The sequence below is a fragment of the Corylus avellana genome, chromosome ca1 (assembly GCF_901000735.1).
Source record: "Corylus avellana chromosome ca1, CavTom2PMs-1.0".
Lineage (NCBI taxonomy): Eukaryota > Viridiplantae > Streptophyta > Magnoliopsida > Fagales > Betulaceae > Corylus > Corylus avellana.
In genome coordinates, this window is record NC_081541.1 from 1783841 (window position 1) to 1803579 (window position 19739).

Consider the following 19739-nt stretch of genomic DNA (forward strand, 5'->3'; position numbering starts at 1 on the left):
GACCAACTTCCATAATATGCCTATGCTTGCGTTCTAAAATACCATTTTGTTCAGGAGTGTGTGGACATGTTACCTTATGATAAATACCATGTGTGGTTAAAAAAGATGTAAATTGACGTGACATGTATTCACCACCCCTATCACTTTGAAATTGTTTGATTGTGCACGAAAATAAATTCTCAACAAGATTTTTAAATTGAATAAAATAATTAAAGACATTTGATTTCTGATGGAGATGGTACATCCAACTAAATCGTGAATAATCATCAATAAAAATGACATAATATTGATAATCATTAGTGGATATAATTGGTGAGGACCATACATCAGAGTGAATGAGTTGAAGGGGTGAAATAGACTCACGGGTAGACTCAGTGAAAGGTAATTTCTTGCCTTTTCCTAATTGACATGAAGAGCAAATGTGGATTTTAACTAAAGTGTCAGAAATAGGGAGACTTTGAGATGTGACTAGGTGATGAACAATAGGATTAGCTGGATGTCCAAGATGTGAGTGCCACACATCAAATGTGGCCTTTATTCCTAGAAAGGCGGTGAGACCATGGCATTTATTCAATGAGGTTCTTTTCAAGTAGATTGGATACAAATTAGCTTCACTTGGTCCTTCCAAGAGTGTTGCTCCCGTTAGAATGTCCTTAATAAAATAAGAAGACCCAGTTAGTATGAAATAACAATGATTATCAATGCAAAAAACGATTAATTGATAATAGATTGGCATAGACTTTTGGGCAATGTAAAATATTTTTCAAGACAATATTTGAAAAAGGAGTTTGAAAAGTGGATGAACCTGTGTTTTGGATTTGCAATCCATTACCATTACCTACTGCCACAGTTTCATCGCCTTGGAAAGGTTGTTGGATAGAAAGATTTTCAAGCTCAGAGGTAATGTGAGCATTAGCCCCACTATCTGCGAACCAAGGTTGCTCATCTTGATAAATATTGAATTGTGCCACCATAACAGTTAATTGTGAAGGTGGATGTCTGCCTTAATAGGCATAGTCCATCTTATGGTAATAATCCAAGGCACGAAGATTGGATTTGCCACAAATTTGACAAGGTGACCTTGGAGAAGTACCATGGAAAAATTGATGTGGAGGCTTAATCTGCTGTTGTGAAAATCGGTTCTGCTGGTTTGAGACTTGTGAATAAGGGAAATTGATGGGCTGCTGCGAATTTGAAGGATAGTGTTGTTGTGGATATCTTGGTCCATGAAATTGACTTTGAAAATTCCCTCTTGGAGGTCCTAGGCGGTATTGGGTGAACTTTGGTGGCCCACCATGTTTCTTTTTCTAATTGGATGAGATTGCTACTTGTTTTTGAATGAAGAAAGGAAACTTGCTAGCATCGGATGTTATGGCTGAATTTTGATTTTCAATCAAAATTTCATGGGTCTGCAACTCAGCATGAGAATCTTCAAAAGTTAAGTTTTTATCACTTGTAGTAAGGGAATAAAATGCGACAAAAGTATTATATGAAGAATTTAAACTATTAAGAGTAAAAGAAATAAGATCCTCATCATCAATTTTATTTCCTATGATTGCCAATTGATCAGCCAAGGATTTGGCTACACGAAGATATTCTGTGCAGGTTTGTGTACCCTACTGCAAAGTTTGAAGTTCTCGCTTCAGCTGGTTACATCTTGACCAAAATTTAGAAGCAAAGTTATTGGCAAGATGAGTCCACACTTGGCGTGCAGTGGTCAACCCATAGACTATTGCCAACACGTTTTATGCCAAGGTGGTGTTGATCCAATTGAGAATAAATTGATCCTTCTTTTCCCACAAAGCATGAGCTGAGTTGGCAATTTCCTTTTCCTTGTCTGTTGGGTCAGTGACAAAGGGAGGGGGTGATAGTTCTGAGCTATCAATTATTCTCATTAACTCATGAGATTTGAGCAAAGGAACAATTTGAGTAAGCCAACTCATATAATTGTTGGGACCTTCCACTTTGACTTGAACCATATGCATAATATTTGGTAGTGTAAAACTCGGAGCACTAGAGGAAGCCATAAAAAAAAAAAAGAAAAAAAAAAAAACTGATTGAGAAAAAAAAAATTTGTGTAAGCTTAATTTGACTATGATACCATGAAAATAAATGGATGTTCCTTTTAATATTTTGGATGTCCATATTGTCTTATTTATAATATACGATTACAGTGTTGGTCTTACATTATACATGACAAGTGCTCATATATGGGAACTAGTTATGATACATACATATGAAAGGAATGGATATCCGTACATATGAATAGATACGCGTTGTGCAATATATGGAAGGAGCCGTTAGGTAGAGTTCACAAGAAAATAAGTTCCATATAGTCGTTGGAGGAGAATCTCCTTATAGCTGTTGGAAAAGAGTAACACCTTGAACATTATACAATTGTCGTGGAATCTCGTGATTAGTGTTGCATGTCTGGACCATGGAAAAGGATCCTATCCATTTCAAAATCCTTCCATTTCTTTCATTTAGTGTATTTTGAAGGGTAGTGTTGTCTAAAAGTTTTAATGATTGTAGTGCATTAAATGCAATACCCTTCAAAATGCACTAAATGAAGAAAATGAAGGAATTTTGAAATGGAGAGGATCCTATTCCCTGGACCATGAGCTGGAATCATAGTGTATTTGCTTACAATTAATAACCTACTAGTAAAAAAATGAAGAAAGTGGTTAACTTGTCACATGCAATCTAAATCCACTTGCAATATTGCAATATTTATTACCAAATTGCATTTTCTGTCATATTATTTTTATGGGAAGCCACCAAGTTTGACTTGTCCAGTACATGTTTACAGTACTAGCTAATAAAAAAACTACAAATTTACAAAACTGCCACTTTTAGCTTACCAACGTGATTTGGAAATATATTAAAATTTCATCGGCTACTAAGAAAGGCAAAAAAGAATTAAAAAGAAATACTTGTTAGATAGACTATTGTTCATTACTTATTTACTGCTGTGCAAATTATTGATATGACAGCTGTTTATTGGAGGGATAAAATGACGTACAGCTCCCTATTTGTGGGGCTTAAAGACCGTGTTTACTCCTTGTCCTTTGGGATAAATAAAACTTTGTTCGGTAGGTAAGAAAGAAAAGTAATTAAAGAAATACTTGAGGGATAGATTATAGTTAATGGTTGACTAAACTAGTAAATATCTATAAGATAGAAGAGCAAAAAAATGTTGACTACTTGCATCTGCAGTTTCACAGGTTAATCTAAAACCCTACAATAAGCTAGTCCACTGATCCTCGCCACTCTTTGCTTTGTCCAAAACCTAGTCTCGCTCGGTCCCTCGCTCGACTTTAAAAGGTTCAATTCACTCTTATATATATACACATATTCTCTTTCTCTCTTATGCATGCACAGGGTGCAGTTTATTCAAAATGATATGCTTTTTTTTGAAAAAGTTCATAATTTTTTTAGGAATTTTGTGTTAGCTTAATCGGCTGGAATCAAACATAACGAAGCGGAGGTCACTAGTTCGAATCATTTCCTCCCTCTTGTGCAGACATGTCAATATATATATATATATTTTGTCATTCACTATGAGTAATTTTAAAAACCATCTTTTTATTTTTCTAAAGTTGATTCGGTTTCTAGAATCATCATTAAATTAAAGTTTATTTGTAATTCATCTCAAATTCGATGATAATTTTTAAAAGGGAAAACTTTACTTTAGACTCTTGAATTATCATGCGATTCGATATACCCCCTCCCCCCGACTTTGAAACTTCTCAATTTGAACTTCTGAACTTTTAATTGCAATCAATTTGAACTCATTTGTCAATTTTTGCCATTAAAATTCCTTAAAAGAAAAATTACCCTTCAATTTTCTTTTTATGAAAAAAATTGAAAAAAATGGGGGGGAAAAAAAAAGGGTCACAAGGTGGCCCAACCATGGGTCACCTTGTGATTTCTTTAATAATATTTTTTTTTTAAAAAAAAATTTTAATTTTAATTTAAGGGAAAATTTGAAATTTTATTAAAAAAAAGTTAGGAGTATAAATGTTATTGTATAACTTTTAACGTTTAAAATTTGACAGAGTGGTTCAAATTTATTGGAATTTGAAAGTTCAGGGATCCAAATTTAGAGATTTCAAAATTCAGGTTATGTCAAATCATATGGTAGTTCAGGGGTCTAAAGTAAAGTTTCCTCTTTTAAAAATCATATCAACTTGAGAAAACAATAGAAAAAACTCTAAAAAATAAATAAAATAGAGAATAAAATATAAAATCTTTTAGAGAGTGTATATAGAAAAACAGTAACTAAATATATATTTTTTTTTTTTTGGGGACCACCAGCTAATGTGGTTCCGCGGCTTCCGCCTCTGATTTTGCTGCCGCCAGCCGTTTTGATCAAGTGGACCCTTGGCAGTATACTAGAACAAGACCGGAGGGAATGTCTAGTACTATATCACTTACGTACTTTTCTTGAATTCCTCAATCATATTATTTTGCTGGGAAGTTGCCAAGTTCCTTTTGGTCTAGTCTGGCTGACTTGACCTTGTAATATAATATGAACATCGAATTTTCATCAGTTGCCCAGAAAGACTCGAAGGACGCCCGTGAAAAAAAAACAATAAAGAAAGACTTGAAGATCAACGAATAAACATCTATAAATGCGCGCGGCAGTTGCTCTTGCTTATTAGTTGCAGCTGCATGCAGAGTAGTCTTAAATCCTACAACAAATCCAATATTTGCTGCCACTCTTTGCTTTGTCCAGAAACCCCATCTCCGTTGCTCTCCTCGATCGAGTTTAATTATCGGGTTCATTTCATTGTTTATATAATCTCTAAGGAGACACAAATAAGGTACATATATATCAGTTTAACTTGATTAACTAGTAAAGTATACACTCGGGGTTGGATTTTTTTACTTTTTATATTAATTTTCTTTTTTTTAAAAAAAGAAAAAATTATTTCTTAACTTCCCACGTGCTATATATATTATATTGCAATGTTTGATAATGGTTTCTTAAAAAAAAAAATTATTTTTTTTGGGGTTCCTTTTACTAATTAAATATCTACCTCTGGCATTGTTTTCTTGGTCTTACCATTTCTAATGAAATTGGTAAAAGTAATTTTTAATATATATCTATATATATATATTCATTATCATGTCTTATGCTGCACAGTTTTAGAGTGAAAATTATTTTTGCTTCCGCCCTGATCGAAGAAATTCCTATGGTGCACAATATGGGGAGATTGCACTTAGAATTGATGAATAATGGTGCTAATCAATTTTCAAATTTTTTAGATTGATTCTTCATTTTGGACATTATGAGTCAACGCTATCATCTGCAAGAGAATAGGGAGACGAGCTCAACTATGAGTGAACTTGAGCATCAGCAAGAGAATGGGTATGTATATATTACTCGTGTTTTTGTAAGAGGGATTTATAACATTACTCGTGTTTTCGTAAAAATATACTGTCATAGAGAATTAGTGAAACATATCATGTTTCACTTGTGTCGTTCTTGTATCCCTCCAAAAATGACGTGACTCTTAAAAACATCATTTGACTCGTAATTGATCATTATTGAATTTTAATCAAATGTGATTTTTAAAGTCACCTCATTTTTGGAGTGACACAAGTGAGACTTATAGAATTACTTCGAAAACACTCTTAGAAAATAATAGTTAAAAATGGAATAAAGATAAAAAACCAAAGAAAAAAAAATGTTATAAATGAATTAATTAAATTCAAACAAAGGTTGATTTTTGACCTATAGTGACGGTCGTTGGATGGATCAAATTAAACAAATATTAAACAACAAAACCAGTCTTAATTAAAATGCTACTTGTGACAGATTTAGATATCCTAAAACTATTTTATATATTAGATTTTAGTTTTTTTTTTACCTTTCTTTTTATTAACCATTGTTATTGGAATTTTGTGCATAGCTATTGAACTTATACATGCCCCCAGGCCCCAAGTATGATGGAAAGTTTTAGCCTATTTAACAATTTTACCCCACCCTAAAATCATTTAAAATGCTAAATTTTTATTATTGGAAGATAATATTGCTATTTTTATACACTGTTTAACAATTTGAAAAACTATAAAGCTATTGTTTTTTTTTGGGTGGGTTGGGGTTTAAGATGAAGAAAACGAGGCCGGGAAACCCCAATACAATCATTTAGTAGTGGCATAAGCCCCATGGGCCATGGGCCTATAAAAAAAAAAAGTGAGTGATGCTAAGGAGTAAGGAGCACCACTTTTCCCGAAATTCGTCAAAGAAAAAGTGGTTGCACATTTGTAATTTAAAAAAAAACAAAAAAAAAGTATTGTCCCATGCAAAAGTACTGACATAAGTCAGTAAATAGAAAGCAAGGTGTTTGGTGTGACATTACATGCTGAGCCTCTCTGTTGAAGAAAGAAAATGATATAAAAATATGAACTTATTCTTTGCTTGTTATACTCTACTCAATCAGGAATTCGGATACTAAGAAGCAAGATGGTCGCCAGGATGGTGGAGTTGATCGCAGGACAATTCTTGACCCAAAGGGAAAGTTCATGTTTAGGTGGCATGTGATATTTCTAGTGTCGTGTGTAATTGCAATATTATGTGTGGACCCTTTGTTCTTTTACCTTCCTTTGATCAAGCAAGAGGGCAACATGAAGAAGTGTCTTGCGTTAGATAAAAGATTAATGATCACAGCTATTTGTCTCCGATCTGTCTTTGATTTGATTTATATTGGAAATATCATTTTGGGATACTGTAATCGTAGATATGAACCAACTAGGTTAGCTCCTCGGCAAATAACAAAGAGGTATTTGAGGCAGAACTTCCTAATTGACATCTTTGCTATTCTTCCAATCCCACAGGTAAAGGAGACCTTTCTGCTTCAAAATTGTTTTCAATGATTTTTTATTTTTCAAGTTTAAGTGTTTAAGTACTATATATGCAATGAGGATTAATCTATCATAGTAATATTACACTATGTTTGAGCATAAGATACGTGGATTCATTCCCACTCCAAAAGGGCTTTTCGGCTATTGATGTTCACTTTATTTGGCTCCTCTCTAAAGCTCTTTGAAGTAACTGAGAATATCTTCTTAATTCCACACTGGCATTCTCCCAAGAGCTTGAATAGGTGAGTCATGATGCATGCGGAGAATATTGTTAATTTGAATATGCCAACCTTAATTAATCGGTGACTCCAACTTAATTTGGGTCTCTTGCTTATTATTTGTATGCACTTAATTAAGGGGCTTGCGTTGCATGAAGTAAAGATAATTCAGCAATTTGGTTTGTGGGTTTTTTTTCTTTCAGATTTTTCTTTCCCTGTATTAACTAGATCTTACGCATGCTATTTGTAATTTGTCCAGGTTTTAGTTCCAATTACTTATACAAAAATGGCGACAAGCTTGAACTTTTTGGACATAAGGAAGGTCATAAACCTCTTTGTTCTGCTGCAATATGTGCCAAGAGTTCTTCGAATCTACCTATCATGGAAAAAACATATCAAAAGTTCCAGTAAACTCTATAAAAGAAGGATTGAAGTGGCATTCAATATCTTTTTATATATCCTTGCCAGCCATGTAAGTTTGATTATCTCATCTTAACTTATTTTTATTTATTTTTTATTCTTATTACAGTTTTGCTTTAATAAGTCTCGTTTTTCTCAAATTTTACGGATTTTTCTAATTTAGAGTTATACATTATTTCTTTCTTTTTTTCTTTTTTTTTTTAAAAGATGTGTTAATATTTGTGTATATACACAGTTAGAAAAACAAATTTTAAATCATGACCATGGATACTATCCATTTCATTTCAAATGGATAAAATCCTATTCCATTTATGATGAATTGTGAGGCTTTGGTAATTAGCATTATTCAAGCATTTATATATAATCCTTGGATTGCGGCAGGTATATATAGATCGATGATCATGGAAGGCCAAACTACTGTGTGCATTTAATTAATGATTCAAATAATAAGTAGAAAAATTCACACAAGCAATTAATTAAGCATCAAGAGAGCAACACACAAGTAAACGTCAAATTTACATGCATGAAAAACTTCTAAGTATAGATTAAAAAATATTACATAACAAATCCGATCCAGTATAATAAAATATAGATTACAACACTCATGTTTATGCCTCAGAACTTGAGTTCAAAGCAAATTGAGAAATACAAAAATATAAATTTTCTAAAAAACTATAACATTCTCATTACAAACTACATCAGTCTAGCAAAACAAATACCGCAACAAAATCCCCATTTTTAAATACTACAACTCCCTATGAACCCAGCTCCTTCTCAAAATCATCTAGTATCTTACTACTTTTTCCATTTTGCTTTTAAGTGGAAGTAGTATTCTCCTTTCCTTTCCTTTTCTTTTCTTTTCTTTTTTCCTAGCATATATGCAGAGTTTACTTATCTTTAATAGTCTTGTGGGTGCTTTAGGTACTTGGTGGCCTTTGGTACTTTTTCTCTGTCCAACGAGAAACGGCTTGCTGGCACAAAGCTTGTAAAAAGGATCACGGATGTACCCCAAGTTCTTTTAAATGTGGCAATTCATTAGAAAATTACGCATTTTTAGATGGTGCTTGCCCTATACACCCACCAAATACTACGCTCTTTGATTTTGGAATATTCCAAAACGCTCTTGAATCTGGTATTGTGTCGTCCACAAATATTCTACAAAAGATTATGTATTGTTTATGGTGGGGCCTTCGAAATTTGAGGTTTGCACTTATTAGACTCTTTGTCACTCCAGTATGGTTGTTTTAAGTGTTTGTTTTTTCCTATCAATAAGCGTGTCATGTGTCGTGTCTCACCTTGCCTAGGTATGGGGATGGAAATGTACTTATATGTATACTTGTATAATTCTTGACAACAACGTGTTTTAAAATCGTGATGTCAATGAACCTATCAGAACTCTGCCGTTAAGCATGCTTCTGTGAGAGTAGTACTAAGATAGGTAACTTCCTGGAAAGTCTGGTTCAGGAGAGTCAAAAGTGAACAATAGTGTGTATCATTGGGGTGGAGAGTTACGTACATGCATCATGCTACAAATTCTTTTTTAAAAAGAAAAGAAAATAAATCTGAGAGTTAAAAAAGGAAATAATATAAATTTGAAATTTTTTTAGTAATACCCAAAATATATATATATATATATATATATATATATATATATATATATATAGAAGTCCTCAAATCACTAAGAAAACCCCAAAAACGTTAAACATTCTTTGTGATGAAAAGTTTCGGGTGTTCTTGCACACATTTGTTGAACCATATATTCAAAGAACATGACAAAAAAAAAAAAAAACAGAATTTGTGCAATGTCGACTGCCACACATTGATTAATTAATTATGTTATTAGTTTCTCATATATTAATATAGTTCTCCAATTTTTGCAGTTCTCTTGGTCAAAACCTTCAAACAAGTACATATTTCTGGGAAAATTGCTTCGCGGTTTTTATTTCAATATATGGTTTGCTGCTGTTTTTGTACTTCATCGGTAATGCCCAGGTTAGTTCTCGACATTTATTATTATTATTATTTAAGATTCCGAACCCTTATACATATAATTAGGTGTGTTATTAGAATCAGATCAGATGGTTTCTGTATGCATAGAATAGAAGGACATGCACTTGCTATAAATTAGTACTGGGACAAAGAATCTAAAAAAGGCCAACTTAAAAAAATTTCTCTACTTTATCATCTTTTATCTTTGTTAAGGCCTTTATTATTATTAAGCTGCATTTGTTGCAGCTGCTTGTCACACTTACCCACCAAAATATCCAGAACTACCTTTTGTTTTGTTGTTCTTTCTTTTCCATGACTAATGTTGGTGCCCTCCTAATCTTGATTTTGTCATTCTTGAACAACAAATCTATAATGATTTTTCAAATGGTCAAGAAACATCCATTTAACAAGATCTGGTTTAGATTGTGATATCAATCTAAGGCTATTTAGATACTTGAATTACCAACTCTATTAAATTTCGTACCAAAGTCCGACCAAAATTGGAATAGAATGGTCGGAATTTTGAGCAACTCGACCGATCGATCCCTATATCCCAAATTTGTTTGATGGCCACTACATCGTCGCCAAATTTGTTTGTAGCGGCCACGTACAGTATGGCTGCAAGATCATTGGTTTCAACTTTCAACTTAGCGTACGTAGCATCCCCTATGGGTTAAAGTAAGCTCGGAAGACTATTAATTTTGATTTCTAATATCAGTACTACTGAGTACTCGGATCCTCCTCCCCTTCACAATGTTTAAAAAATATTTTCTCTTTCATTTTTTTTTTTTTTTTTTTTACTTTGGCACCTCAAAAAAATTTGTTATACAATCCGGCCCCTCAAGTTAAATTCTTAGTTTAATTTGTCCCTATGCCACCCCTACACAATCAAAGTGTAATGGTTAAAAACTAAAGTTATGCCTACATATGAATGCTTATGCAAGAGATGCTATGTACTATGGACACAAATTCATTTATGATGCCCACAAAGTTAGTTCTTACAATTAATAATTAATATGTTGAGAAATCAATTTCGTTCTATGGTACGTGTATGGTTAATAGTTCTAGTACTTATTAGTATTTATAAAAATTAGTGAAACAATTAAATATAAAAAATAAAAAACAATTTTTAAATGTAGTATAGATTTATAAAATTATACCCTTTATTTCTTGACAGAGAAGATTCTTTAATTTGTTCAAGATAAATCAGTCCTCCTGGCGTGAACATTTGTTTACAATTAATATGATAAATGGGGGTGGCATCCCATGGCCCATGAGCGTCTAATTAATTAGTATAAATAATTAAATTCATTATTTTTCTGTAATTTGATAAACCAAACTTGTGCAATAGACATTGATGCAAATGGCAACTGAGAGGAGAGCTAATAAGGCTAAAAGGTTGGAGGAGATTGAAGGTGAAATGGGACTTATAATACCAAAAGTAGAGTCCTGGATGGCTAGAAACAGTCTCCCTCACAATATGAAAGAGTCGATCATCAGCTGCATACGACAGAGACTGGAAGAAAACAAAGAATTTGATATGGACAAACTCATCTCTCATCTTTCCAAAGATCTTGTAACAAAGATTAAGCACCATCTTTGTTTACCCTTACTTAAAAAAGTGAGTCTTTTTTTGTTTACAATTGAATATATCCATACAGTAACCTCATATAAATAATCATTTGTATAATATTGGACTTGTTCTCGATTGTTTGCAAGCTAGGCGGTTCAAAAACTTGAAAATCAAGGTGATCGAAATCTGCTGGCCGAACGGATCTGCGAATCTCTCAAGCCGAAGTACTACACTGAGGACTTGGAAATTATCCAGGAGGGAAAACCAGTTACTGCAATGGTCTTCACCACGCAAGGCAGTGTATGGTGCTTCAAAAAGAGTAATGGTGAGAATGGTGACAGCGCTGATCTTGAGTCTATTACTAACAAATTTGATCTCTACGGAGAAGAACTTCTAGAGTGGAGGTTCAACCACCCCCCCTCACACAAAATACCGCTCCCAATCTCCACCAAAACTGTCAAAACCCAATTAAAAGTTGAACTCTTCACTCTGACAGCCAATGACTTGAAAAATCTACCTCCCATGCAAGTTCCCATGCATACCCGAGCAGCAGAAGCTACAAAAGTGTTTGTAAAAGGAGTTTTCCGGCCGCAAGGTAAGGAAAATAAGAATGAAAATTCTCCCAAAATGTCTGAGCAGAAGGGTACTAGCAGACTTTTGGAAGATGGTGCTCCCAAAAGTTGTTGAAAAGCAATACTGGTTTGTTCAGAAGGTGTTTGTGTTAATTAAGTTGTATACTCCACTGGTTTGGTTTCTCGGTGATCGATAGAGTTAATTTGCTAGTTGTTTGAATTCTGAATGGTGAAGATATAATTAGGAAATGAACAAACAGACTGTTATTTGCTGAATGTATGATGTATTTAGTTTTTCAATGTTGTACCTTGTCCTCTATATATAATGGTCGCCACTTCCAACATCTTGATCATGTTTTTGTTTTTCTAGTCATCTTAATTTGTACCCATGTTTTTATTTACACAATAAATCAAGTTAGTTTCATTTTGATGTCTTCATTACTTCTTCATATTAAATTTCCTTTCATAATCTTTAATTTTATAGGGTTTAGGCACTAAGCCTCATATAATTATTGGAAATTGGAATTTTCTCATTATTCTTCCTAGCTAGATGTATTTAAACGAGAAACGAAGGTTCCAACAAGAAGATTGTTGAGCACCTTTTGCATTGTTTTGCAATCATCTCCAGCCGGCCAGTTCACCACACATAGCACAACTATATGTTTTTCATATGTTGTTGTCTGTATTTTGGAACTTCAAAGATGGCCTCAATGAATAGAACCAAACCTGCGGTAGAGATGCCTTCTTAGGTCTACAAATGAGATCGCACCGACCGATGTAATTCAGATGGCCTCAACAACAGGTTCTTTTTTTCTTAAGCACCGTAAATGGGTAAAAAAAAAACCATTCAAAGAGCAAATTAACAAGTAATTAAATACGCAAAAAATTTTAAAAACGATTTTGATTCAACAGAGGAATATTATTTTGTTTGGCTACATTGCTACAATGATGAATAGAGAGCTCTTTACCTTTATATTTTATCTTCTTGTTTTAATAAATTTTCAACTTACAACCACTTCACCCACATTAAAAAATAATAATAATAATAATAATAAAGAAAGAAAGAACAAAAAAATTTAAAAATTTAAAAAAAAAAAAAGGAAAGAAAATAGGAGGAGAGTAATAATTGGCTTATCTTGTGGAACCTCAATATCAAGGTTTTGATCAACGTGCAAGTTTTATTAAGGTTTGATTTTTTATTCATCTTTTCGCATTGAATTTTTATCTCTGGACTTCCCTCCATGCATGTAATTAATTACAATGGGGTTTGAGGTTGGTTAAATAAGACTATTAATATGAATAATATCTATCTATTATATTGAAATTAAAATATGGCAAGAAATCCATTCTAATATTTAAAATGAAGAGAAATTGATATTTATTCCTGAAATATGGTGAACCGTCAACATGATCTGATTAATTACCTACTAGTAAAGAAATGAAGAAAGTGGTCAACTTGTCACATGCAATCTAAATCCACTAGCAACATTGCAATATCGAGGTCTTCGTCAATTACCAAATTGCATTTTTTGTCATATTATTTTTATGGGAAGCCACCAAGTTTGACTTGTCCAATACATGTTTACAGTACTAGCTAATAAAGAAGGAAAATGCTTCTCCTAGTATTTGTTTTTTTATTTTTTATTTTTTTATTTTTTTAAACTGTGATATAATTTTTAAAATTATCGTTAAATTTGAGATTAATATTATTAATTTTTAATCTATTAATGATTTTAAAAATTACATCACAATTAAAAAGATACTAAGAGAACACTACTACGTGTCTACAAAACTGCCAATTTTAGCTTACCAACGTGATTTGGAAATATATTAAAATTTCATCGGTTGCTAAGAAAGACAAAAAAAAAAAAAAAGAATTAAAAAGAAATACTTGAGAGATAGACTATTGTTCATTACTTATTTACTGCTGTACAAATATTAATATGACAGCTGTTTATTGGGGGGATAAAATGACATACAGATCCCTATTTGAGGGGCTTAAACACCGGGTTTACTCCGTGTCCTTCGGGATAAATAAAACTTTGTTCGGTAGGTAAGAAAAGAAAAGTAATTAAAGAAAGACTTGAGGAATAGATTATAGTTAATGGTTGACTAAAGTAGTATGTATCCATAAGATAGAAGAGCAAAAAAATGTTGACTACTTGCATCTGCAGTTTCACAGGTTAATCTAAAACCCTACAACAAGCTAGTCCACTGATCCCCGCCACTCTTTGCTTTGTCCAAAACCTGGTCTCGCTCGGTCCCTCGCTCGACTTTAAAAGGTTCAGTTCACTCTTATATATATACACATCGTCTCTTTCTCTCTTATGCTGTGCATGCAGTTTATTCACAATGATATGCTTTTTTGCTTCTGCACTGAAAAAGTTCATATTTTTTTCTAGGAATTTTGTGGTCTAAATAGTTTGGAGGTTGATTAATCCTCAATTTGGACGTTGTGTCTTTGATAAACTTTAGTAATTATGAGTTAATTAACGTCGACATTATTGGGCATGCCACCTATGTTCTCTATATGAGTGGCCTCGACGGAATACGGGAAAGAAAGAATCGAGCCAATAATTAACATCCGTTTCCTGAAGTGTTATCTTCTTTGGCCAAGTGAACTCAAAAAGATGTTATCTCTTCATTAATTTTCTAGAGGAGAATATGAACCAGATCTAGAAGAAATGCTGAAATAAAATAAAATATTCTATTTGTGGGCTCGATCTGTAGTTTTCTATCTAGTACGTACAATAGTCTATTTGAATATGAATTGATGAAAAATGGTGTACATTGTCGTCTTCTTGCAATCAATTTTCCATTTTTTTTAGGATCCAAAATTCAGCGTTTTGTGGCAGACAGTACTAAAAGAAGTTTGCGGGGGTACTCTTTTAATAATTTGGAGGTTAATTAGTTGATTCTTCATTTTAGACATTATATCACTGATCGATCGATAAAGCTTTAGTTATGGATCAACGCTGGCGTCAGCAAGAGAATGGGGAGCGAAGCTTAATTATGAGTGAACGCGAGCATCGGCAAGAGAATGGGTATGTTCTAACTATCTTTATATTACCTCTACATTGATATGATAATTAGCATTGTCACTCATTCTGTACGTACGGCTGAAAGGCACCATTATGCTATACACGCAGTTTCTTCTCGAGAATGCTCGAAAAAGTATTATTCATAATGAAAATGTGGAAGCTAGTAAAATATATAGAAAGCAAATGATATAAAAATATTAACTCGATTATTTGGTTATATTCTACTCGATCAGGAATACGGATTTTGAGAAGCAATCTGGTGGGCAGGATGACCCAAAGGGAGCTTCCATGTTTAAGTGGCATTGGAAGTTTCTAGTGTCGTGTGGGATTGCAGTACTATGTGTAGACCCTTTGTTTTTGTACCTTCCTGTGATCAACCAAGATGACAAGTGTCTTGTGTTAGATAGAAGATTAATGATCATAGCCCTTGGTTTCCGATCGGTCTTCGATATGATTTATGTTGGAATTATCATTTTGGGATACTTTAATCGTAGATGTGGAGGAACTGGGTTAGCTCCATATGATCGGCAGCCTCGGCAAATAGTAAAGAGGTATTTGAGGACGTACTTCGCAATTGACATCCTCGCTATTCTTCCAATCCCACAGGTAATTAATTAGGGAAACATTTCTGCTTCTAAACTGTTGTTTTTTTTTTTTTTGTTTTTTTTTTTTTTTATTAATTTTTTTATTTTTTCTGCAATTTCTTTCCTTGTATTAATTAAGTAGATCTTACACATGCTGGTTGTAATTTGTCCAGGTTTTAGTTCCATTTATTTTCTCAAAAGTGACAAGATCGAGATTTTTGGACTTAAGGAAGATCCTAAACCTCTTTGTGCTCTTGCAATATGTGCCAAGAGTTCTTCGAATCTACCTATCATGGAGGAAACATATCAAAAGTTCCGAATTCGCTAGAAGAGTATGGATTAAAGCTGCATTCAATATTTTTCTATATATCCTTGCCAGCCATGTAAGTTTGACTAATATCCCATCTTAATTTTTTTAATGCTTATTTCAGTTTTGCCTCAAGTTCTTAATTCCAATTTCCTTCCCCTTTACGAACATGTCAAAAAAAATTTATTCAAATTTTACATGTTAGTGAGCACATGAAGTGATACTCTAAACAAATTAATGAGCTTTAAGAATTTTTGTACTTATTTACTAGAATGTTGTTAAGGATTTTTCCAATCATAATGGTGTGCTCTATATATACCTTCACAAGTATCCATCTTTAATAATTTCCATAGGTTAACCAATACCACAACAAAACCCCATTTTAAATACTACAACACCCTATGAGCTAGCCCAGCTCCTTCTCGGAGTATTACTATTTTTTTCCATTTTCCTTTTATGTGGAAGTAAGCAGTACTATTTTCTCCTTCTCTCTTTTCTAGCATATCTGCAGAATTTACTCATCCTTAAAGAGTCTTGTTGGTCTTTTAGGTACTTGGTGGCCTTTGGTACTTTTTCTCTATCCAACGAGAGACAGCTTGCTGGCACTTAGCCTGTAAAAATCATATTGGATGTAGCCGAAGATCTTTTAAATGTGGTCGCAATTTAGGAAATTACACACTTTTAGATGATGCTTGCCCTGCACAAATAACAAATACAACTCTCGTTGATTTTGGAATATTCCTTGAAGCTATTAAATCTGGTACTGTGTCGTCCACAAATATTCCACAAAAGATCATGTATTGTTTCTGGTGGGGCCTTCGAAATTTGAGGTTTGCACATGTTAGACTCTTTGTCTCTCCAAAATTGTTTTTACCAGACATAAATTAGTTACAAAACCAGTTCGTAACTAATTCATACAACTAGTCCAATAAATTGCCAAGTGTTCTTAGCATACGAGAAACACATGTTTTTTTAATAGCATGTGCTTCTTACATTTTTTTAATACCATTAATAAGAAAGCATGTGCTTGTCACATGCTTTAGGAACACATGTCACTTTATTAGATTAGTTTGTAGCTAATTCTTATATGTTTTTATCCGTGTTTGTTATCAATGAGCATGTCATGTTACACATTGATTTAGGACATTATCTCATACATTAATATAGTTCTCCAATATTTGCAGTTCTCTTGGTCAAAACCTTGAAACAAGTACCTACTTCTGGGAAAACTGCTTCGCAGTTTTTATTTCAATCTATGGTTTGCTATTGTTTTTATACTTCATCGGTAATGCGCAGGTTGGTGCTCGACATCTTTATTTTGTGTTTTTTAAGATTCAAGACCGTTATTCATATAATTAGGTGTATGATCAGAATTAGATTAGATGGTTTTTGTATGCATAGGATAAAGAATATTCTAAAAGGCCAACCTAAAAAAATTAGTAATTTTGATAGTTGAAAGTTTTTTATAGACTACAATTAATATTAGTTATGAGAAGGTCAATTGTATATATTATTAGTATAAATGATTAAATTTATCATTATTTTAGTGATTTGATAAACCAAATTTGTGTAACAGACATACATGCAGATGGCAACCGAGAAGGCAGCAAATAAGGCTAAAAAGTTAGAGGAGATTGAACGTGAAATGGGACTTACAAAAACAAAAATAGAGTCTTGGATGGCTAGAAACCATCTCCCTGAAAATATGAAAGAGCCGATCATCACCTGCATACGACACAAACTGGAAGAAAATAAAGATTTTGATATGGAGAAACCGATCTCTCACCTTTCCAAAGATCTTATAACAGAAATTAAGCACCATCTTTGTTTACCCTTACTAAAAAAAGTGGGTCTTTTTTAGCAAACAAAAAAAAAGTTATTTTAGTGCTTTACAGTTGAATATCCATACACTCTCGGACTTGTTCTCATTATTCTTCTTCTCGATTGTTTACAAGCTAGGTTCCAATACTTGAAAATCAAGGTGATCAAAATCTGCTGGAACGGATCTGCGAATCTCTCAAGCCAAAGTACTACAGTGAGGATAGCTACATTCTCCGGGAGGGAGAACCACTTACTTCGATGCTCTTCATCACGCAAGGTAGTGTATGGTGTTTCAAAACCAATAATGATGAGAATGCTGAGGGAACCGTCTCAGATGGCGTTGATCATCAGTCTATTGAAAAATTTGAGCTCTACGGAGAAGAACTTCTAGAGTGGATGTTGAACCACTACTCCTCACACAAAAAATCGCTCCCAAACTCCACTAAAACTGTCAAAACCCACTCAAAAGTTGAAGCCTTTGCTCTAACGGCCAATGACTTGAAACATCTTGTTCCCATGCATACCCGAGCAGCTTCTGCTGCAAAAGCCTTTGCACATGGAGTTATCCGGCACCTTAATTAAGGAAAACAAGAATATAAATTTCTCCAAAAATGGCTAAGCATAACAGTACGTACTAGCTGTCTGTTAATGGAAAATTCAAGACCAGCTGTGCCACACAAATCTTTAGTTTTTCGCTGTTAATGTTAACCGTTGCCACTTTCGACATCTTGATAATGTTTTTGTTTTTCTAGTCATCTTAATTTGTACCTCCTTTTCCCCATGTTTTTCTTTACACAATAAATTAATCAACCTAGTTTTATTTTTGATGTCTTTATTACTTCTTCATATTAAATTCTCTTTCTTAATATTTAATTGTATAAGATTTAGGGTTTAGGGTTTAAGCATTGACCCTCATTTAATTATTGAATGTTAAAAATGAAAAAGAAAAGAAAAAGGACAGGGATAGGCCTGAAGTGAGACCCAATTGCGCAACATACACGTACGGAATTATGAGTAATTAATGAAGTGCCGAAAAGGTGGGAATAACAAATCAACGGTAGCGGGCGAAGCTACAACCTGGTACCCCAATCAATGGTAGTTCTTTCTTAAAATTTACGAAGGCTTAAGTCAAAAGAATGGAAATTGGAAACAGCTCTAGCATTATTGTAGGAAATGAGATGCCGGGCCTCTCACTTGTCAAAATGGACCGGGGGTGCCGGGGTGGGGGATTTGGCGTGCAATGTATGCTTCACCTTCGTAATCTGTAATTAATATGATTGTACGTCTAGACCCCTCAGCATCTCTATTAACTATTTGAACGCACCATATATAGGTATCAAACAAGAGGGGTGTAGACAATCTCAAGACACATGGAAGGGCCTTAAGCCAAACAGAATCCCCTCCATTGAGGATCAATATTTAATGTTGTATCTAATGGTCTAGATGACGCAACATAATAAAAAATTTTACAGGCCATTCAAAAAATTATTTTCTTCACTCCTGTACGTCTTCCTTTTTCTTTCACCATACTATATGCTATATATGTTTAGAGATAGATAAAGTTTTCTTCACAAAGATTGTAGTAAGATAAATTATTGTTTGAGGAAGACACGTACCACGTACAGCTACAATTAATTTCATTGCACTTGTGCAAAATTAAGGGTATTAATTATTATTATTTTGGAGTTTAGATTATGTAATTTGTGTTGATTATGTTTTGTCGAAGGTTATTGAGAGTTGAAAATTTCTCTATATATAGACTTAATTTTATGTCCAAGTTTTGTACATTTGTAGAACCTTTTCTATTTATGAAATTTAGTAATAATTTTGATAGCTAATAATTTTCCTATCTATCAATATTATTAAGTATAAAAGGGTCAACTATATATGTAAGTGTAATAACATCGATTAAATGATTAAATTCCTCATATCTTATCAACCTAAGATTTAAGGATAATGTAATTATCTATAGAATTTGATAATGTGAACTTGTCTTGTAACAGACATATAGATAGTTGGGAACTGAAAGGTCAGAAGAATCATACAAAACATGAAAGTTAAAAGAACGAGAAATAGATCTATGGATATATCTAGAAACTAGCTCTCTAAATGTATAAAACAGGAGATCATGCCCAACGTTCAACACATGCTGAAAGAAAACAAAAAAAAAAAAAGAATGTTAATGTTGAGAATCTACTATCTTATCTTCCCAAAGAACTTGAAAGGAAGATTAAGCGTCATATCTGCTTGCCAAGCATTAATGTTTTCTTGGTCTGAGTATTTGCATTGAGTATGCTATATATATATATATATATATATATATATATATGGCTCATATGGTGCA

The 19739-nt window shown here is 33.2% G+C and overlaps 1 protein-coding gene across 1 annotated transcript; it reads left to right on the forward strand.

Moving 5' to 3' along the window:
* The first annotated feature begins 4698 nt into the window (after window positions 1-4698).
* LOC132165935 (cyclic nucleotide-gated ion channel 1-like) lies at window positions 4699-11757 on the forward strand. The gene is made up of 8 exons (XM_059576651.1): window positions 4699-4782; window positions 5272-5374; window positions 6450-6843; window positions 7348-7560; window positions 8430-8710; window positions 9389-9500; window positions 10849-11118; window positions 11221-11757. Exons 2-8 carry the CDS (start codon window positions 5295-5297, stop codon window positions 11755-11757), a joined length of 1887 nt encoding a protein of 628 aa, XP_059432634.1. The 5' UTR covers window positions 4699-4782; window positions 5272-5294.
* Window positions 11758-19739: the final 7982 nt, after the last annotated feature.